Source organism: Diaphorina citri, unplaced genomic scaffold (assembly GCF_000475195.1).
Source record: "Diaphorina citri unplaced genomic scaffold, Diaci psyllid genome assembly version 1.1 scaffold403, whole genome shotgun sequence".
Taxonomy (NCBI): Eukaryota; Metazoa; Arthropoda; class Insecta; order Hemiptera; family Psyllidae; genus Diaphorina; species Diaphorina citri.
Window position 1 is genome coordinate 142,542 of NW_007377838.1, and position 17,873 is coordinate 160,414.

Genomic DNA, 17,873 nt, shown 5'->3' on the forward strand with positions numbered 1-17,873 from the left:
GGCACCTATCAGTGCTATTAAGAGAGAAACCCCCCTGAAATATTGAATACAAAATGATAAGAGAAGGAAGTGAAATGAAAAGGTGGGATTTGGAAATTCACCTCTCATATCTTGCACTGTATGATTGGAAAATCTAAAAGAGATATATGTATTTGTGATTTATTGTGTTAAAAAGTATTCTTTGAGTGAGGCATCACCTCATATTGTTTTCAGACTTCAATTTCCGAGTTGTTCAAGATTGCACCTCATGTTTTATTCCCAGAGGATGAGGTGTACAGAAATTATTCTGAAGATTCCTCAAATAATATTGATGAAGAAGTTAAGGAACTGGAAAACAATTACAGAAAAGTAAGTTATAATAATACCAGGTGACCTAGAGAAGGATAAATTGAATGACTCTCTGGACTTATAAAACAGGATGGAGTTCTTCGAAACTGTACATTTATTTTAAAGCAGTGTTTTATGAACAGTATAAATTGAATATTTCTACAGAAAGAGAAAAGCTCTATCATGAATTATGACCTAATAGTTAGTTCCTGACAATAACCAACAACATTCACAAGTCACATCACCAAGGTACAGAAAGAGAAAAGCTCTATCATGAATTATGACCTAATAGTTAGTTCCTGACAATAACCAACAACATTCACAAGTCACATCACCAAATTGGCTTGTGTACCTCCCAGAATAGGTACTTACTTGATGCAACATATTTATGTGTAGGTAATGTTGGCTAGAGGTACAGTTATTCACCACTGAATCTCCTTGATATTAAGTGTTTCTAAATCTCAGTTCTGATGTCAACATTAATTTCACACAGAGTCAAAGGTCCAAGTAGTATTGGGTTGTATTATTTTACAACATATTTATGTGTAGGTAATGTTGGCTAGAGGTACAGTTATTCACCACTGAATCTCCTTGACATTAAGTGTTTCTAAATCTCAGTTCTGATGTCAACATTAATTTCACACAGAGTCAAAGGTCCAAGTAGTATTGGGTTGTATTATTTTATTTTGTTACTTTTTTCAATACAACCAAATAGAATGAACTTTCACAAAGTTACCGAGTCTTCCAAGACCTATGTAGTGATGTTGTTTTCCTACCAAATTTATTATCTTTGGGAGTTATAAGTTAATTTCAACATACTCTTGTTTCAGCATAAATTGAAATCATCTCAAAAGGATAAAGTCAAAAGATTCATATCTTTTACTCAAACAGGAGAGCTGACAGCAATCAACTGTTTGTCTCAAAATGATTGGAAGTTGGATCTGGCATCAGATAATTATTTTCAAAATCCTAGTGCTTACTACAAGGAACAAAAATCCAGTGTAGATAGGAAGAAGCTAGAAAGCTTGTACTCAAAATATAAGGGTGAGTATTGTGAGATTGGGCAGTGCAATAGTCCTAAACTAAAATGGATGTGGCACACAAGGGACCAGGAAGAGACAACCTTAACAATTGTGAGATTGACATCGGCATATTTAGGTCTCCTTTGCTGATCATTTCCTTTTCTCAATTGTACCAAGAACAAGTACAGTGCTAAGCATTGTTTTATTATTATTTATTGATTAAAATTTTGTATTCTTGCAATAGTCCTAAACTAAAATGGATGTGGCACACAATGGACCAGGAAGAGACAACCTTAACAATTGTGAGATTGACATCGGCATATTTAGGTCTCCTTTGTTGATCATTTCCTTTTCTCAATTGTACCAAGAACAAGTACAGTGCTAAGCATTGTTTTATTATTATTTATTGATTAAAATTTTGTATTCTGTCTTTTCCTCTTTTCATTAATATAATTTTACAATTTACTGCAATTTTTCAGATGCTTCTGAACCAGACAAAATTTTAGTGGAGGGCATAATGAAGTTTTTGGATGATTTAAGTCTAAGTCCTGAATCAAAGCTTGTTCTCATCATTGCATGGAGATTCAAAGCTGCAGCACAATGTGAATTTTCAAGAGATGAATTCATGAATGGCATGTTAGAATTAGGGTAAGCTTTGCAGATTGCAAAATGGTTGTATTCAAAATTCCCAAAGAACTATCAAACAATAGCTAATTTATTATTACATAAGCCCAGTTTAAATGGACTGAGCTCATTGTGTACACAGTTACCATTATTTGACTCAATGGACTGAACCAAATCTTCATGTTTATCAGTATCCCTTAAACATGGTATCCTTTGTCATCTTGGCAGCCTGCTGTTGAGCAGGAAGGTGGCTGTTTTTCAGCATTTCTCCATAGGAGCATCAAGAAAAGAGAAGGGAGGGAGAATGGTAAAACTAAAATTTAAATCCTTGCTTTTGTTTCAGTTGTGATAGCATAGAAAAATTGAAAATGAGGCTGCCCTCATTGGATAGCTGAATCTAAACCCACCATGTATATTTTCATGGTTTCTTCAAATTAAATTGATCCCAATGGCAAGTTAAACCTAGACCCTTGACAAATGGAGTGTGCCTGAAAGCATGTGATGTGTTCCAATCCACTCGACTCCACTTTTCAACGACGGAATCGGAAAAACATTTTCGATCTTTTGGTGTTAAAAACGATTTATTGAGCTGAATCTAAACCCACCATCTATATTTTCATGGTTTCTTCAAATTAAATTGATCCCAAGGGCAAGTTAAACCTAGACCACAAGTGGAGTGTGCCTGAAAGCACGTGATGTGTTCCAATCCACTCGACTCCACTTTTCAACGACGGAATCGGAAAAACATTTTCGATCTTTTGGTGTTAAAAACGATTTATTCCGATAATAAAATGTTGTCGCTATAAGTATTTGCTGTTTAGAAATGTCGGAACATTGACCATTAGGCCATTTTCCTACGCGCGTCCCAATATTTCTCTACGAATTTTATCCAAATTCAGTCCTCTTTTGTGGCGCCGGTAATGTTACTTGTTACAGATCCTAAGACGTTAGCCACCGTCTCTAGAACGTCCGTATCGTTATTGTTCACCACTAGATGTAACAAGTTGGATTGCCAAGCAAACCATTGGGTCCACAGGTTTACCAGTCTAGAAACAACAGAAGAGGATATTTTTTTGAGATGTTTTATAGAGGGAACTCTAACTTCTAAGGTTTTATCGTCCCGAAATCGAAGAGAGAAGGAAGACAGGATACTCAGGATAGGGTTATTGATATAGCCTTACAAGAAAAGTACTTAAATGACTAGGGATCTAAAGTAAATTTTAAGAGAGCGAGAGAGAGATAACCTTTCAAATGGCAGGTCTTCTGGTAGCTGAAAATTAAAGAGTAATACATACTTACATACAAGACATGGTATAAGAAACTCAAAAGTAAAAATGAAAAATTATTCTTTTGATATCCAATCTTTTATGAGAAAAAAAAACCTAATGCGTCTTTGACAAAAAGGGTAAATTTTGAAACAGCATCTTTTTGGGGAGGATATGATGGTTTCAAGAACAGAATTCAACACACATTGGTCACCCTGTATCCTGTCAAAAGGAAACTGGTATTGCAATTCTTACGTACAATTATTAAAAAAAAAGGTATATTAATGATTCACAATAAATCTACCAGAGAACTCTTCTCCCACCCAGGGCGAACTTTCTCCTATCCTCCCTCTCCTCTCGTTAGGACGTAGTGACATCAGTTAGTATGGAATGAGGTCTACAGTTTATCTCTTATTTACCTAATTTTTTAGGGATTTGGAAAGGGCCAGGACGACAGGAAGTGTGCATCGTCGTGGGTATATTGCGCACGAAAAATTTAGTAATAATTAATTTATATGAAACTTTTAAGTTCCTTCCTTTTAAATTAATTACCTGAGATAGGAGACAGTGGACACTGGGCATTTCACAGCTCGTCTGGAGAATGTCCTCCTCTCTATGGAGCACAATCACCGAGATGAGGTAGATAGGTAACAGTTTGGGCGAGGCTAGGAAATAGTCGTACAATCGAACCACGTCCGAGTAGCGGTTCAAAAGTGTGGAAGTTACACACCAACTTGTATAATCCTTATTCCTCTCTCTCCTGTACCTAAATCTTTATGACTCCTAAACTTCTCCATGTACGTAATATCTATTAGGTATTGTCTTTTTGCACATCCTGAACCTGTTAGTTTTTCAAAGTTTTCAAGTACAAATAAGTATGTATATTTTCTGAGGAGCTAAAAATCAATGGTTCTTTATTAACAGCTCCATCGAATTACTATTGTTGCTCTAGTCTAGTCTAATATAAAATGTTTAGGACTCACAATACCCATAAAAAATACAGGTTTTCTTGTATTGATAAATTTCAGGCAGTAGGAAGAAATTCACTTGATTAATGAAAGCTATTTGTACCCGGAACTTTGAAGATTCTCCTATGTAAGGAGTCACACTTTGAGCATAAAGTAATTCATTTACTAAAAAAGAAGAAGATCAAGTTGTTTATATTTTATCCTTTTTTTATAGTTCTAAACCGGAAGATTAACACCTGACACCTTCAGACACAAGTAAAATGCCAACAGATTAAAACTGGTCATAGCTAGCCTAGTTATGTAGCTTGAAAGGTAGAGTGCCTGCCTTGTAAGCAATAGATTGCAAATTTGATTCCTGCCAGGGCAAAAAAAAAAAAAAAAAAAAAAATCCTAAATAAACAGATAAGGTTCACGATAGCCCTGCAAAAAAGAAGAAGATCAAGTTATTTATTTATTTTATAGCTCTGAATCGGAAGATTAACACCTGACACCTCTAGACAAAAGTCAAATACCAGCAGTTTAAAGCTAGTCATAGCCAGCCTAGTTAGCTTAAAAGGTAGAGTGCCTGCCATGTAAGCTCTAGATCGCCGATTCGATTTCCATCAGGGCAAACTTTATCTTAAACAGATAAGGTTCATTATCATCAGAACAGATAAATTTCTCCATTCCTGTCTTCCCTTCTCTGCTTCTCTCTTTGATTCCAGGACAAATACTCAAAGAAACAAAGCTGACCAAACATACCATCTTTGGGAAAACATTTGTGTCCCTACCTGGTAATATCGTAACCTAGGATATGCATGTATGACTTTCAGTATCAACAGTGTAAGCTGATCTTGCAATGCCAGTCTCTGTTTTACTTTCTATTACTACAGTATAGCGAGCTATACTACGAGTTGTTAAACTTTGGATTAAAATTGTCGAATCCGATTGGTAATCTATTTGCATTTTAATCAGCAAAGTGTGGCCCTGGACATTTTTGTCATTGTTCATAGTGGGACAAGTTAAACCACTCTACCCAACCAGAGCAAAGAATGTTTTTTACTTTCTATTACTACAGTATAGCGAGCTATACAGCTATACTACGAGTTGTTAAACTTTGGATTAAAATTGTCCAATCCGATTGGTAATCTATTTGTATTTTAATCAGCAAAGTGTGGCCCTGGACATTTTTGTCATTGTTCATAGTGGGACAAGTTAAACCACTCTACCCAACCAGAGCAAAGATATTTTCGGTACAAACAGCCACAGATACCATAAAATAAAATAGAATATTCAATATTTATCCATTACTGAATGATGAATAGATCACGTCATCTCTGGAAGTTTGTACTCACAATTTTCTTGTAGTTATTTCTAAATAACTAACCTTACGTTTAAATAGCACTAGATTGTCCTTAAAAAAAGACGGAAATCCTTAGGTTCCAACCTCTTTCTCCCTTACTCTGTAGAGCTTTTTTTAATTTATTTTTACTGTATTTTCCTTTCCTTTGAAGTTAATTAAATGTGTAGAACTGTAAGTAGAAAAAAATCTACAAAATTATTGTCTCTCAAGGGAATTTGTAATGTGTGAATTATAAAAAATAAAATAAAACTGTAATGACATAAAAAAAAGAAAACTCTTTTTGCCTTTCGTAGTTTTTTTTTTTATAGCATGTTTGCTTTCTCGTGAAATTCTGGGAAAAACAAGTATTCTAGTTTAAAATGCACCTCAATGACACGAAACGTTGAATCATTTCTAGAGTTGAATATCCAACTGGTGAATTCCTCTTAGTCTAGATCTATTTCTATACTTACGAGTTTATATCTGTTTATTATACTGAGGCACCAGGCAGCATGAACAAGAAGAGAAAACAAAAATCACTAAAATACTTTATCTGTTCTGAGAAACAAAGGTAATTTCTTGAAATATGACAATCATGATCCACAGTACCTAGCTCTGAAGATTCTTTCAGGCAGTAGCTATATACATGTAGTTATAATGAACAACGTACTATATTCAGAAGGCTCAGGCTTTACCACATTTGATCATGTCAAGATTAGATCACTAAAATACTTTATCTGTTCTGAGAAACAAAGGTAATTTCTTGAAATATGACAATCACGATCCACAGTACCTACCTCTCAAGATTCTTTCTGGCAGTAGCTATATACATGTAGTTATAATGAACAACGTACTATATTCAGAAGGCTCAGGCTTTACCACATTTGATCATGTCAAGATTAGGTTCAACCTTGGACTTGGATTGTACCTGTTATTAGGTACAGATCCTCCAACAATCTTAATCTTGAGATAAACCAACTTGGTAAGCCCCGAACCTATTTTAAGAACACACACACACAGAGAGAGAGAAAAGAAATAATAATAAATAATAATTTGAAAAATAATCTCAAATAGGATAAAATTAACCATTAAGGTTTTTTTATGTATTGAATATACTTTGGTTACAACCTACAGTTATTCACATTAATAGTATAATAGGTAAATAAATATAAAATATTTTCCTTACTAAAATAAAACATTGGAAATTTTTAAAATTTAAGGAGTAAAATACGAGTGAGCTTTCAATGAAGTTCAAGGAATGTGTTGCCTAAAACAGACAAGGAAATAAAAACGGTTGGACTAGAGAAGGAAAGAAATAAGATGCGATCAGTACATTTAAAAGCAATTCACGAAACTTTCCAAGTTTCTTATGCCCAGAAAATAGTATGTAAAAAGAAAAAAAAAAATATGTCAAAATAATCAACTAGTTATAGAAAGGTACTTAGGTAGGTATAATGCCCACCACTGACGCTCAGGCCGTGTGACAGACCTCAGTCGATTATCATCAGAACAGATAAATTTCTCCATTCCTGTCTTCCCTTCTCTGCTTCTCTCTTTGATTCCAGGACAAATACTCAAAGAAACAAAGCTGACCAAACACACCATCTTTGGGAAAACATTTGTGTACCTACCTGGTAATATCGTAACCTAGGATATGCATGTATGACTTTCAGTATCAACAGTGTAAGCTGATCTTGCAATGCCAGTCTCTGTTCTATAGGAATACCGGGAGGAAAGCGTTTCAAGGACCTATTTACATCGAGAACTACTTGCGAGTACTCGGAATGAGAGAGTAAATCATTCTTGTTGGAGTTCTCACAGGGTGCACTCAAATCAATTTGTAACAAACGGTGCCACAGCTCTTGACGAATATCATCTGAAAACAAAATTGTTTGTGCTATTACAGGGTTTATACGCTTTTCCCAGAATGAAATTCTATGACTATTCCAGAAAATTTCCATGAGTTTTTCAGAAAATTAGGGGGGATTTCTAACAAACGGTGCCACAGCTCTTGACGAATATCATCTGAAAACAAAATTGTTTGAGCTATTACAGGGTTTATACGCTTTTCCCAGAATGAAATTCTATGACTATTCCAGAAAATTTCCATGAGTTTTTCAGAAAATTAGGGGGGCGGAGGTACTCAAAAATCAGCAAGATACCCCTTCATTTAAGTAAAATATGCAATATGCAGAACGTCAAGGAATATGAGGGGGAATGGGCCACAGGCCATTTTTTGGAAAAAAAAACTTGATATTTAATTTGAATTTTTTTAATTTTTAACCGGATGGCAAATTCCCTGACTTTTCCAGGTTTTCTTTAATTTTTCACGATTTTCCATGACTATTCCATGACTTTTTGGCCGATTTTCAGATTGAGGGGGAATGGGCCACAGGCCGTTTTTTGGAAAAAAAACTTGATATTTAATTTGAATTTTTTTAATTTTTAACCGGGTGGCAAATTCCCTGACTTTTCAAGGTTTTCTTTAATTTTTCACGATTTTCCATGACTATTCCATGACTTTTTGGCCGATTTTCAGATTCCATGACTTTTCCAGTTTTTCCAGGTCGCATATAAACCCTGTATTAGTTTGTTCCCTCACAGGATATAGAGGAGAGTAGGTGGACATTTATCTACTTGTCATTGTATTTGGAATGAAATTTGTCAATAGCTATCATTTGAATCAGGTTGCTTTGTCAATAACTTGTTCTCCAACTAGTGAGTAAATATTTATTGTAAGAAACTATTATGCACCTTGGACCCTAGCTATTGCATCACTATCAATAAATTACCAAAGACAGATTATTTTAACATCTAAATTATATTTACCTGTGACAAAACCTCCAGGGGACTTGGCATAGTGTCTTAATTGTTCTACACTGAGCTGCTTATTTTGACTTATGATTTCCTTAAGTTCCCTCTCTTTTTCTCTATATTCTGCAGGTACAGGCACTGAAAGGGAAAACATTACAATAATCAGTTAACACAGAATATATTATGTACCTTATTTCTACAACCTGGATGACTGAAATGGACTTACCCTTTACCCTGATCATTATGTTGTTGTTGTTGTTTGCAAATGTCGGGTTATTTGACTACTAGGTCATTTTACCTCTGGCTTCCCAATATTTACCTACAATGTCGAATTTATTGTAAGAAACTATTATGCACCTTGGACCCTAGCTATTGCATCACTATCAATAAATTACCAAAGACAGATTATTTTAACATCTTACCCCTTCATTTAAGTAAAATATGCAATATGCAGAACGTCAAGGAATATGAGGGGGAATGGGCCACAGGTCGTTTTTTGGAAAAAACTTGATATTTAATTTGAATTTTTTTTTTTATTTTTAACCGGGTGGCAAATTCCCTGACTTTTCCAGGTTTTCTTTAATTTTTCACGATTTTCCATGACTATTCCATGACTTTTTGGCCGATTTTCAGATTGAAACTCCCATTTTATTGGCCTTCAAGCCAATGTTTTAGCCAGCATAGTTAGCTAGGAATGTAGCGCGCCTGGCTTTTAAGCGCTCAGTAAAACTCCCATTTTATTGGCCTTCAAGCCAATGTTTTATCCAGCATAGTTAGTTAGGAATGTAGCGCGCCTGGCTTTTAAGCACTCAGTCGCGGATTCGATTACCACCCAGGGCGAACTTTATACTACACCAATAAGTTTCGTTCTAGGATCGGCTGGCTTTCTATCCTGTTCTGAATTCTCTCTTCGATTTCGGAACGATAAGACCTCCGTAATTACACATCCCTACATCGAACTCTATGAAAAAGAAAGCCAATGTTTGTGTTTAAAATAACACTACAAATTCACAATTGCTTATTCTAGGAATCTAGGGCAAAACCTTAGCCTTTCCTACCTTTTACAAGACTGTACTATACCGCCAAGGTTAGTTCTCTTAATATTCCTTTAGCTTGATTGAAAAGTATCCATAATCGCGAGTCTTTTATGTCATGTGGGTAACTTCTAAGACATTACCTCCGTCAGGTTATGATTCAGTGTTAAATCGTGCTTTCCTGTGAAAGGAAAATAGAAAGCCTTGTTTTAACTACTTGGGATGAGTTAAGATCATACGAAACTACTTGGGTGAGAGCGAGACGTCCCTTTACAAAATTCTTTATGTAATACATATTTTTCCACGCTGAGAGGTACTTTATTCATGCTCATGAGTCAAGTGTCGATCTTACAAGTAAAAATAATTGGAATTCAGATACCTACAACCTACAAAATCCAGGAAACACGCGTTACTGTAATGGTCACAAAAGTTTTGTGATATAATAGGGGAAGAGGAGGTAGAAAGCTGGGGGTAAAACTTGGTGGACTCTCGTCACGAAATGAAGCGTGCCGGGAGGCGCGCGAACGTCAAGAGTTCGAAGCGCCACCCGGTTTACGAGACGAGAAATAGATTTTGTCTCGTCTCGCTTCTATCACTGGGATTAAAGAGCAATACATACACATACGTTTTTTTTTCTTCTATGTTTACTCAAGTGTGTCAACAACAGGTTTAACTATCTATATTGTTTCTTATAAACTTGTTTGTTCTAAGCAGGATTTCTTATAAACTTACAAAATATGTTGATGATACCAATAGTAAACACACAAGGAAAGAGTTTTGAGTTGTATTACATTATGCCTGAAACAAACAGAAAATTAAACAATCATCAATTTAATTTTTAATCCTATTCCATAAGCAATTAACACTTCATGGCAATGATCTGGTCTAGTCTCAAACTGTATTTGTTGATCCTTGGACATGCATATATGCACTTGCACAGAAGCCCAAAACTTGTGTTGATATTAGACTGAAAATCTGGGGAGCTAGGTGACTATTTTTAATTAATCCTTGTCTTTGATACTACACTGATATAAATTAAATACAGCTACCAAACCCCTGATACTATAGTGACAGTAAAGATGAAGAATTTACCTTCTTCTCTTGGCAATACTTCATTGACTGAGTACTGTGATAGTCTATTTTAAAACATACCTTTGAACTGCTGGGTCCTTATCAGCTAGCACTGAATCACTGATTGTGAAATAAACGGGTCTGGAAGGTATGAAGGTAAATTTCTTATCAGTAAGGATCAATATTTTAATTATTTATCAATTTTTGATTTTTGATTTCACTTTTGTGGTTTTTGGTTTGTGATAGGAACTTGAAATTGAAAAATCCATTTAACTATTTGCAATGTTGCCAAACGTTACTATAGTACTAAAATACGCTCATCTTTAAAAGTAAAGTAAAGACGGTACTTTATTTTATTGTTAATGCTTTTTTTTATAAAATTTACATCGGTGATTAAAATTTAATCCAAAACTAATTAATTATTATTAAATATTAGCTAATATAGCCTCAAAATACCCCAAAAAATGATAAATAAAATTTTACATCTGCACACATGAATCCGCCACTGGTCATATTTTTCGAACAGAAAAATGCTCGTGTGAACGGTCCTTTGGTTTGTTGTCAAAAATTTGAATTTTTTGTTTTTTGATAAATTTGAAATTTGGAGCTTTTGGAAAACTTTGGAGTGGATTTGCAAACTTTTTGCCTTTTTTCTTGAAGTTCAGTCTTTTTAGATGTGTTTTTCTCAATATTTAGGTGTTTATAATTCTATTCATTTTGCGCTCTAATACCTAACCCTCTTCACCTTTGCCACATCCATCACACTCTTTTCAATCACTACTCAACACCTACCGTCTCTTTTTTTCTCAGTTTTTATCTTTCTCTCTCTGTACCTCTCCTCTTTCTCTCTCCTTCCCTGCTTTCACTATTTCGATCCCCTCTCTCTCTCTCTCTCTCTCTCTCTCTCTCTCTCTCTCTCTCTCTCTCTCTCTCTCTCTCTCTCTCTCTTTTTTTTTATTTAAAGGCATCGATACGTTTGAGATAGATGACTAGGGACAGAGTTCCTCACCTAATGGACTTGCGTAGTATAAAGAACACATCATCCAGCATGCTAGACTGTAGACAGGATTCTTCAATCACATCCATGGAAATGGCCTTCTTCACACTTTCCTCCATGTAGTATCTCTCCAGGAGAAGAAAGTTGCCCAGGATTTCTTGCATTTTGCGACACAGCTCGCTTTTCCGAATACATTCGTCCAATTCGGTGCTTTCCTGTGAAAGGAAAATAGAAAGCCTTGTTTTAACTACTTGGGATGAGTTCAGCTCATACGAAACTACTTGGGTGAGAGCGAGACGTCCCTTTACAAAATTCTTTATGTAATACATATTTTTCCAGGCTGAGAGGTACTTTATTCATGCTCATGAGTCAAGTGTCGATCTTACAAGCAAAAATAATTGGCATTCAGATACCTACAAAATGCAGGAAACACGCGTTACTGTAATAGTCACAAAAGTTTTGTGATATAATAGGGAAGAGGAGGTAGAAAGCTGGGTGTAAAACTTGATGGACTCTCGTCACGAAATGAAGCGTGCCGGGAGGCGCGCGAACGTCAAGAGTTTGAAGCGCCACCCGGTTGACGAGACGAGAAATAGATTTTGTCTCGCCTCGCTTCTATTACTACACTTACCTGGAGTCTACGTTTGAGGAACCTGACATACAGCATATATCTGGAATGCATGATAGTCATTTCATTCAGCAGTGGATTAAATTGGAATTCAGATACCTACAAAATGCAGGAAACACGCGTTACTGTAATAGTCACAAAAGTTTTGTGATATAATAGGGGAAGAGGAGGTAGAAAGCTGGGGGTAAAACTTGATGGACTCTCGTCACGAAATGAAGCGTTCCGGGAGGCGCGCGAACGTCAAGAGTTCGAAGCGCCACCCGGTTTACGAGACGAGAAATAGATTTTGTCTCGTCTCGCTTCTATCACTACACTTACCTGGAGTCTACGTTTGAGGAACCTGACATACAGCATATATCTGGAATGCATGATAGTCATTTCATTCAGCAGTGGATCCAACGTATTGGGCTCTAACTTTTCTGCATTCGTATTCGAAGGTTTGGCTTTGCTGTAGTCGTTAATTGTGCTGATTTTCGATTCGATCTGTCGCACTTTCCAGAAATCGTTCAAAATAGATGAACACATTTCATCACATTGTTCCTGAATGGCGAGGATTAGGATTAGGATCTTATTAACGTATTGGGCTCTAACTTTTCAGCATTCGTATTCGAGGGTTTGGCTTTGCTGTAGTCGTTAATTGTGCTGATTTTCGATTCGATTTGTCGCACCTTCCAGAAGTCGTTCAAAATAGAGGTACACATTTCATCACATTGTTCCTGAATGGCGAGGATTAGGATTAGGATCTTATTTTCACCTGGAAGTAAAATGGGATAGATTAATAAAGAAGGGCAAACGAAAAAGAGCTGTGTAAAGAGAATTATAAAATCATAGGAATATAATTGTTTTCTTTACTCTGACTTGATTAAGACAGCCTTGTTTGAAAGGGTGCATTCTCCCGCTATATTTTCTTAAGTGGCAGCTTTATTCCGCTAAAGTTCGCTCTCGGAAAGACTGACGTTCAATCATGTCCTCTTCTCTACGATTTCGGGACGATAAAAACTCCGTTGTTACAGTTCCCTCTATTAAACAGAAAAATCTGGTGTGAACATCACACGACTTTCCTAATCCTATTAAACGTACTCTCTGATAACTCGTTCATCCACTTCCTGCTTGATTTGGTCGGGTGGATATTCTCTAGTTCCCTCTATTAAACAGAAAAATCTGGTGTGAACATGACACGACTTTCCTAATCCTATTAAACGTACTCTCTGATAACTCGTTCATCCACTTCCTGCTTGATTTGGTCGGGTGGATATTCTCTATAGAGTTCTGTGGCCTCTTCCAGTAACCTTTCAAATGGCAGGTCTTCTGGTAGCTGAAAATTAAAGAGTATACTAAGACATGGTATAAGAAACTCAAAAGTAAAAATGAAAAATTATTCTTTTGATATCCAATCTTTTATGAGAAAAAAAACCTAATGCGTCTTTGACAAAAAGGTTAAATTTTGAAACAGCATCTTTTTGGGGAGGATATGATGGTTTCAAGAACAGAATTCAACACACAATGGTCTGGTCACCCTGTATCCTGTCAAAAGGAAACTGGTATTGCAATTCTTACGTACAATCATTAAAAAAAAAAAAAAAAGTATATTAATGATTCACAATAAATCTACCAGAGAACTCTTCTCCCACCCAGGGCGAACTTTCTCCTATCCTCCCTCTCCTCTCGTTAGGACGTAGTGACATCAGTTAGTATGGAATGAGGTCTACATATCTCTTATTTACCTAATTTTTTAGGGATTTGGAAAGGGTCAGGACGAAACTTTTAAATTCCTTCCTTTTAAATGAATTACCTGAGATAGGAGACAATGGACACTGGGCATTTCACAGCTCGTCTGGAGAATGTCCTCCTCTCTATAGAGCACAATCACCGAGATGAGGTAGATAGGTAACAGTTTGGGCGAGGCTAGGAAATAGTCGTACAATCGAACCACGTCCGAGTAGCGGTTCAAATTGTGACTGAACCATGTGAGATACCACGGGAGACAGAACATGGTACCAACACACGACCTGAAATATGACACATATTTCGGTCAGGATAAATAAAAAAGTTAAGTGTCAGTTTAGTCTTGGAAGGTAGCGCGCCCGCTTTGTAAACGCTAGGCTGCAGGTTCGATTCCCGCCCAGGGAAACTATCATAAACATGGTCAGGATAAATAAAAAAGTTAAATGTCAGTTTAGTCTTGGAAGGTAGCGCGCCCGCTTTGTAAACGCTAGGCTGCAGGTTCGATTCCCGCCCAGGGAAACTATCATAAACAGATTACAACCCAGGGCGAACTTTATACTACACCAATAAGTTTCGTTCTAGGATCGGCTGGCTTTCTATCCTGTTCTGAATTCTCTCTTCGATTTCGAAACGATAAGACCTCCGTAATTACACATCCCTACTTCGAACTCTATGAAAAAGAAAGCCAATGTTTGTGTTTAAAATAACACTACAAATTCACAATTACTTATTCTAAGGCAAAACCTTAGCCTTTCCTACCTTTTACAAGACTGTACTGTACCGCCAAGGTTAGTTCTCTTAATATTCCTTTAGCTTGACTGAAAAGTATCCATAATCGCGAGTCTTTTATGTCATGTGGGTAACTTCTAAGACATTACCTCCGTCAGGTTATGATTCAGTGTTAAATACACGTCAATCCAGGGTGCCACTCTCGGCTTAATAGCTGCACTTCGTAGCTGCTGCAGTCCATACTCCTTGACTGTACTCAGACTGGATGTAACTCCACTCAGCCCTGACAGACAGCTCTGCAACTTCTCCTTGTCTCTCTGTGAAGAACATGGGATCTCCTCGTTCAGACTCTGGATGAGGGTTGTCACGTACTCTGCAGCCACCTCCAAGTTGTTTAGATAGGTCTGGAAAATAATGGGAGGTTTTTAGTTTCATGAATTATTTGTGGTGAAGCTGAGAGCATCTTCACAATAAAATCATTGTGGATATCACAGCATTAATAAGAGCCTCCTTTACTAATTCTATTAACTCTGTGAATTTTCCTTTCGCTTTGGTCATTGCGCCACTAGTCACTATTCGAAAAAAGTAGCTACTCAATTGCCGAAAAAACTTTTTATCTGTCGGGATGCCTAGTGTGATACGCACTCGACCACAGTTTTTCCCCTCAAGTTTTCGAAATATTTAAGGGTGGGTTTCAAAAACTTTCTTTTTAGATCCTAACAGCCTGTTAACTTAACAGCCCTGTTAAGCCTCTACAATGAAACTTAACAGCCTGTTACCTTACCACGTCTTTTAGGGACTGAAAAATATTGGTGAATTCCAATATAAATCTTGTACACGAGACAAGTGTTAGCGCTAAAAATCATATCAAACTTACCAAAAACTGCACCCGCGATTGTTCCGAATCGTTTCGGCCCTGCATGACCACATTGTACGCCTGCGTCAGATCCAGATATCCTGAAGGATATCCGAGGCGTAGATATTGATGGATGGCATTCAGAAATTGGTCCTCGAGAACCAGTGAACCATTGTTGATCACGGCACAGATTCCATCCATGCTACCTCCTGTACAGGCTCTCCTGTAAATTATTTAGAATTAGGTCGTCAATACCTTTGTGGAGAGGTTTTTCCAGAGGTGCCGGGTGCCGGTTGGGTGTGAAGAGGTTTTTTTTTTTAAGTTTGTTTACATTTTTTTTAAATTTCCGATTTTTAGGATTTTTCCACTTCCTGACTCCCGTTCTTCTTTAGCTTTCCCACCTCAAATCCAGAATCCAGAAATGGTTGTCAGGACATTCCAATCGATTCCTTTAAGTAATCTGCCGGAACCCAGTGGCAATGTTCTTCATCAGGAACCTGCAACAACTGCATACATAGAGAATGAAAACCTGGGCACTGGCACATTGTACATTGCAGAAAGGTATGTTACTTTTTAAAAAGACAAAAGACTTTTGACTGAAGATATAGATATAGACTAGGCGAGGTTTAAACCCAAAGCATTCCCTACTACCTAACATAACCTGGACCTTATAACGGAGACAGTGCATGGGGAGGAATAAAAAATTCTGATCCATGCATTGCTACTAAAACAACAACCACCTAAAATGACTCTCCTCAAACAGGTCATGCAATAAAGGTCCACAGCATACTCCCATTGCTTTTAAAATAAAGTACTTCCAACAAGCTGTAAAGGATGTGTTTAAGTGATAAGTACTGGTACCTAATGCCTTTCTTTCATTGCTGCCCATTGCTTGTCATAGACTTTATTCTAGTTAGAATTATTTTGATTTCTCCTTTACAGTAAACTGCAATGGACAAACAGTTCTTCTGGTTTAGGATTTGCCCTAGAGTATCCAAGAATCACCATCCATGCCATCTCTAGGGATACCAATCATTTTGCTGAGGAATGTATTTACCTTCAGGTTGAAAGGGAGAAATCAGGTAAATTAATAACTATTGCTTTGCAGTTAAAAGTGTTCATCAGCACATTGGTCAAGGCAATTGCCTTTTTATCATACTAAAACATGAATTTCTCCTCCCCCATGTGAATGTTGTTTTTTGTGGGATTCTAACCAGCTTCTCAATGGTCCTTACAGATCTTAAGTTCACCATCAAATAGGCAGCAACACAATTCCCACATTTGCTACCTTCAGTGATAAATAAGATAATGTGGCAAATTAAAAATTTCAGATGAAGGAGATGGAGCAGGAGGGGATATTGCTGATGAAGAAGATGATGATGATGATGAAGGAAGTATGATAGAAATTCAATTCAACGTTTCAACAGGAATAAATCGTCCGAATAGTTACAAGCAAGTGGAAAACTTCTAAGCCTCAGTGAGTCCATCCATTTGGGACCTCTTCTGTACTTTCCTCACTGGTAACTTTACACCCTCACAATGTCTTCCACATTAATGCCCTATCTGAAAGTCGTGAGGCACACTCTAAATGCTGCCATGTGTCTAGAAAATTTCTCCTCCCAAGTTGTTGAGAGACACAATAAACCTGAAGTTGAAGTAAGAACAAGCAAAGAACTCCTCCTTACACCTGTCCTTATTAGCCGTAATGAAAAAGAAAAGGTTCTCATTGAGGGCTCCATTAATTCTGTACGTATAAGTATTGCTGTCAAGCAAGCTGATGAAATTGAAAAAATCCTTTGTCACAAATTCATGAGATTTATGATGATGAGAGCAGAGAACTTCATTGTACTCAGGAGGAAACCAATTGAAGGATATGACATCAGTTTCCTTATAACAAACTTCCACACTGAACAAATGTACAAACACAAGCTTGTGGATTTTGTACTGCACTTTATGGAGGAAATAGACAAAGAAATTAGTGAGATGAAGTTGGCTGTCAATGCAAGGGCTAGAATATGTTCTGAAGAATTCCTGAAGAGATTTTAATTTATTCCATTTTGTATTCTCTTATTTTTTATATTATGTATTAATTGTTTTTTACTCTTGAGTCTTGTTTTAGGTAGAATATTTAGATATTTGCATTTACATTCTCCTTGCATGGTTTTTTATGAAGTACCCAGTTGTATTGTAATTCCAAGGTTTTCCCCTCTTCAATTTATTAATGATTTTTATTTATTGAAGCCTTAGAGCCTAGGCCACAATTTTTGTCAACTAGAAATCTAGTGTCCAGGAGAATGAACATACAAGTATTTACTGCCATACAAACTAATAAGCTTATCCTTTTAGTTTATTGTTCTCTACACATTTACTGTCTATTTCTTACATAAGTTTTCTAATGGTATGTAGAAAAAAAATGAAAAGTATAGATAAATATAGAATAAAATATCTGTCTTCACAAAGTATTAAAAATAATTTATTTATTTTCATTTTAT

The 17,873-nt window shown here is 36.4% G+C and overlaps 3 protein-coding genes across 3 annotated transcripts in view; 2 read left to right on the plus strand and 1 right to left on the minus strand.

Annotated features, from left to right (window-relative positions):
* LOC103508484 (TBC1 domain family member 20-like) overlaps window positions 1-8,530 on the minus strand; it is a 14,927-nt gene extending 6,397 nt beyond the window's left edge. Inside the window, exons 1-6 of the mRNA XM_026823080.1 lie at window positions 8,357-8,530; window positions 7,159-7,403; window positions 6,260-6,264; window positions 3,791-4,004; window positions 3,175-3,243; window positions 3,016-3,019 (exon numbers count right to left, since the gene is read on the minus strand). Coding sequence (XP_026678881.1) covers window positions 3,016-3,019; window positions 3,175-3,243; window positions 3,791-4,004; window positions 6,260-6,264; window positions 7,159-7,403; window positions 8,357-8,495 — 676 coding nt within the window. The 5' untranslated portion in view covers window positions 8,496-8,530. The remainder of the gene's footprint in view (window positions 1-3,015; window positions 3,020-3,174; window positions 3,244-3,790; window positions 4,005-6,259; window positions 6,265-7,158; window positions 7,404-8,356) is intronic.
* A 7,190-nt stretch (window positions 8,531-15,720) lies between these two features.
* LOC103508485 (methylosome subunit pICln-like) lies at window positions 15,721-16,852 on the plus strand. Its single transcript, XM_008473036.3, has 3 exons — window positions 15,721-15,942; window positions 16,324-16,463; window positions 16,713-16,852. Exons 1-3 carry the CDS (start codon window positions 15,803-15,805, stop codon window positions 16,850-16,852), a joined length of 420 nt encoding a protein of 139 aa, XP_008471258.1. The 5' UTR covers window positions 15,721-15,802.
* On the plus strand, window positions 16,786-17,795 carry LOC103508476 (actin-related protein 2/3 complex subunit 4). The gene has a single exon (XM_008473028.3). The coding sequence runs from the start codon at window positions 16,921-16,923 to the stop codon at window positions 17,425-17,427; it is 507 nt and encodes a 168-aa protein (XP_008471250.1). The 5' UTR covers window positions 16,786-16,920; the 3' UTR covers window positions 17,428-17,795.
* The last annotated feature ends 78 nt before the right edge of the window (window positions 17,796-17,873 follow it).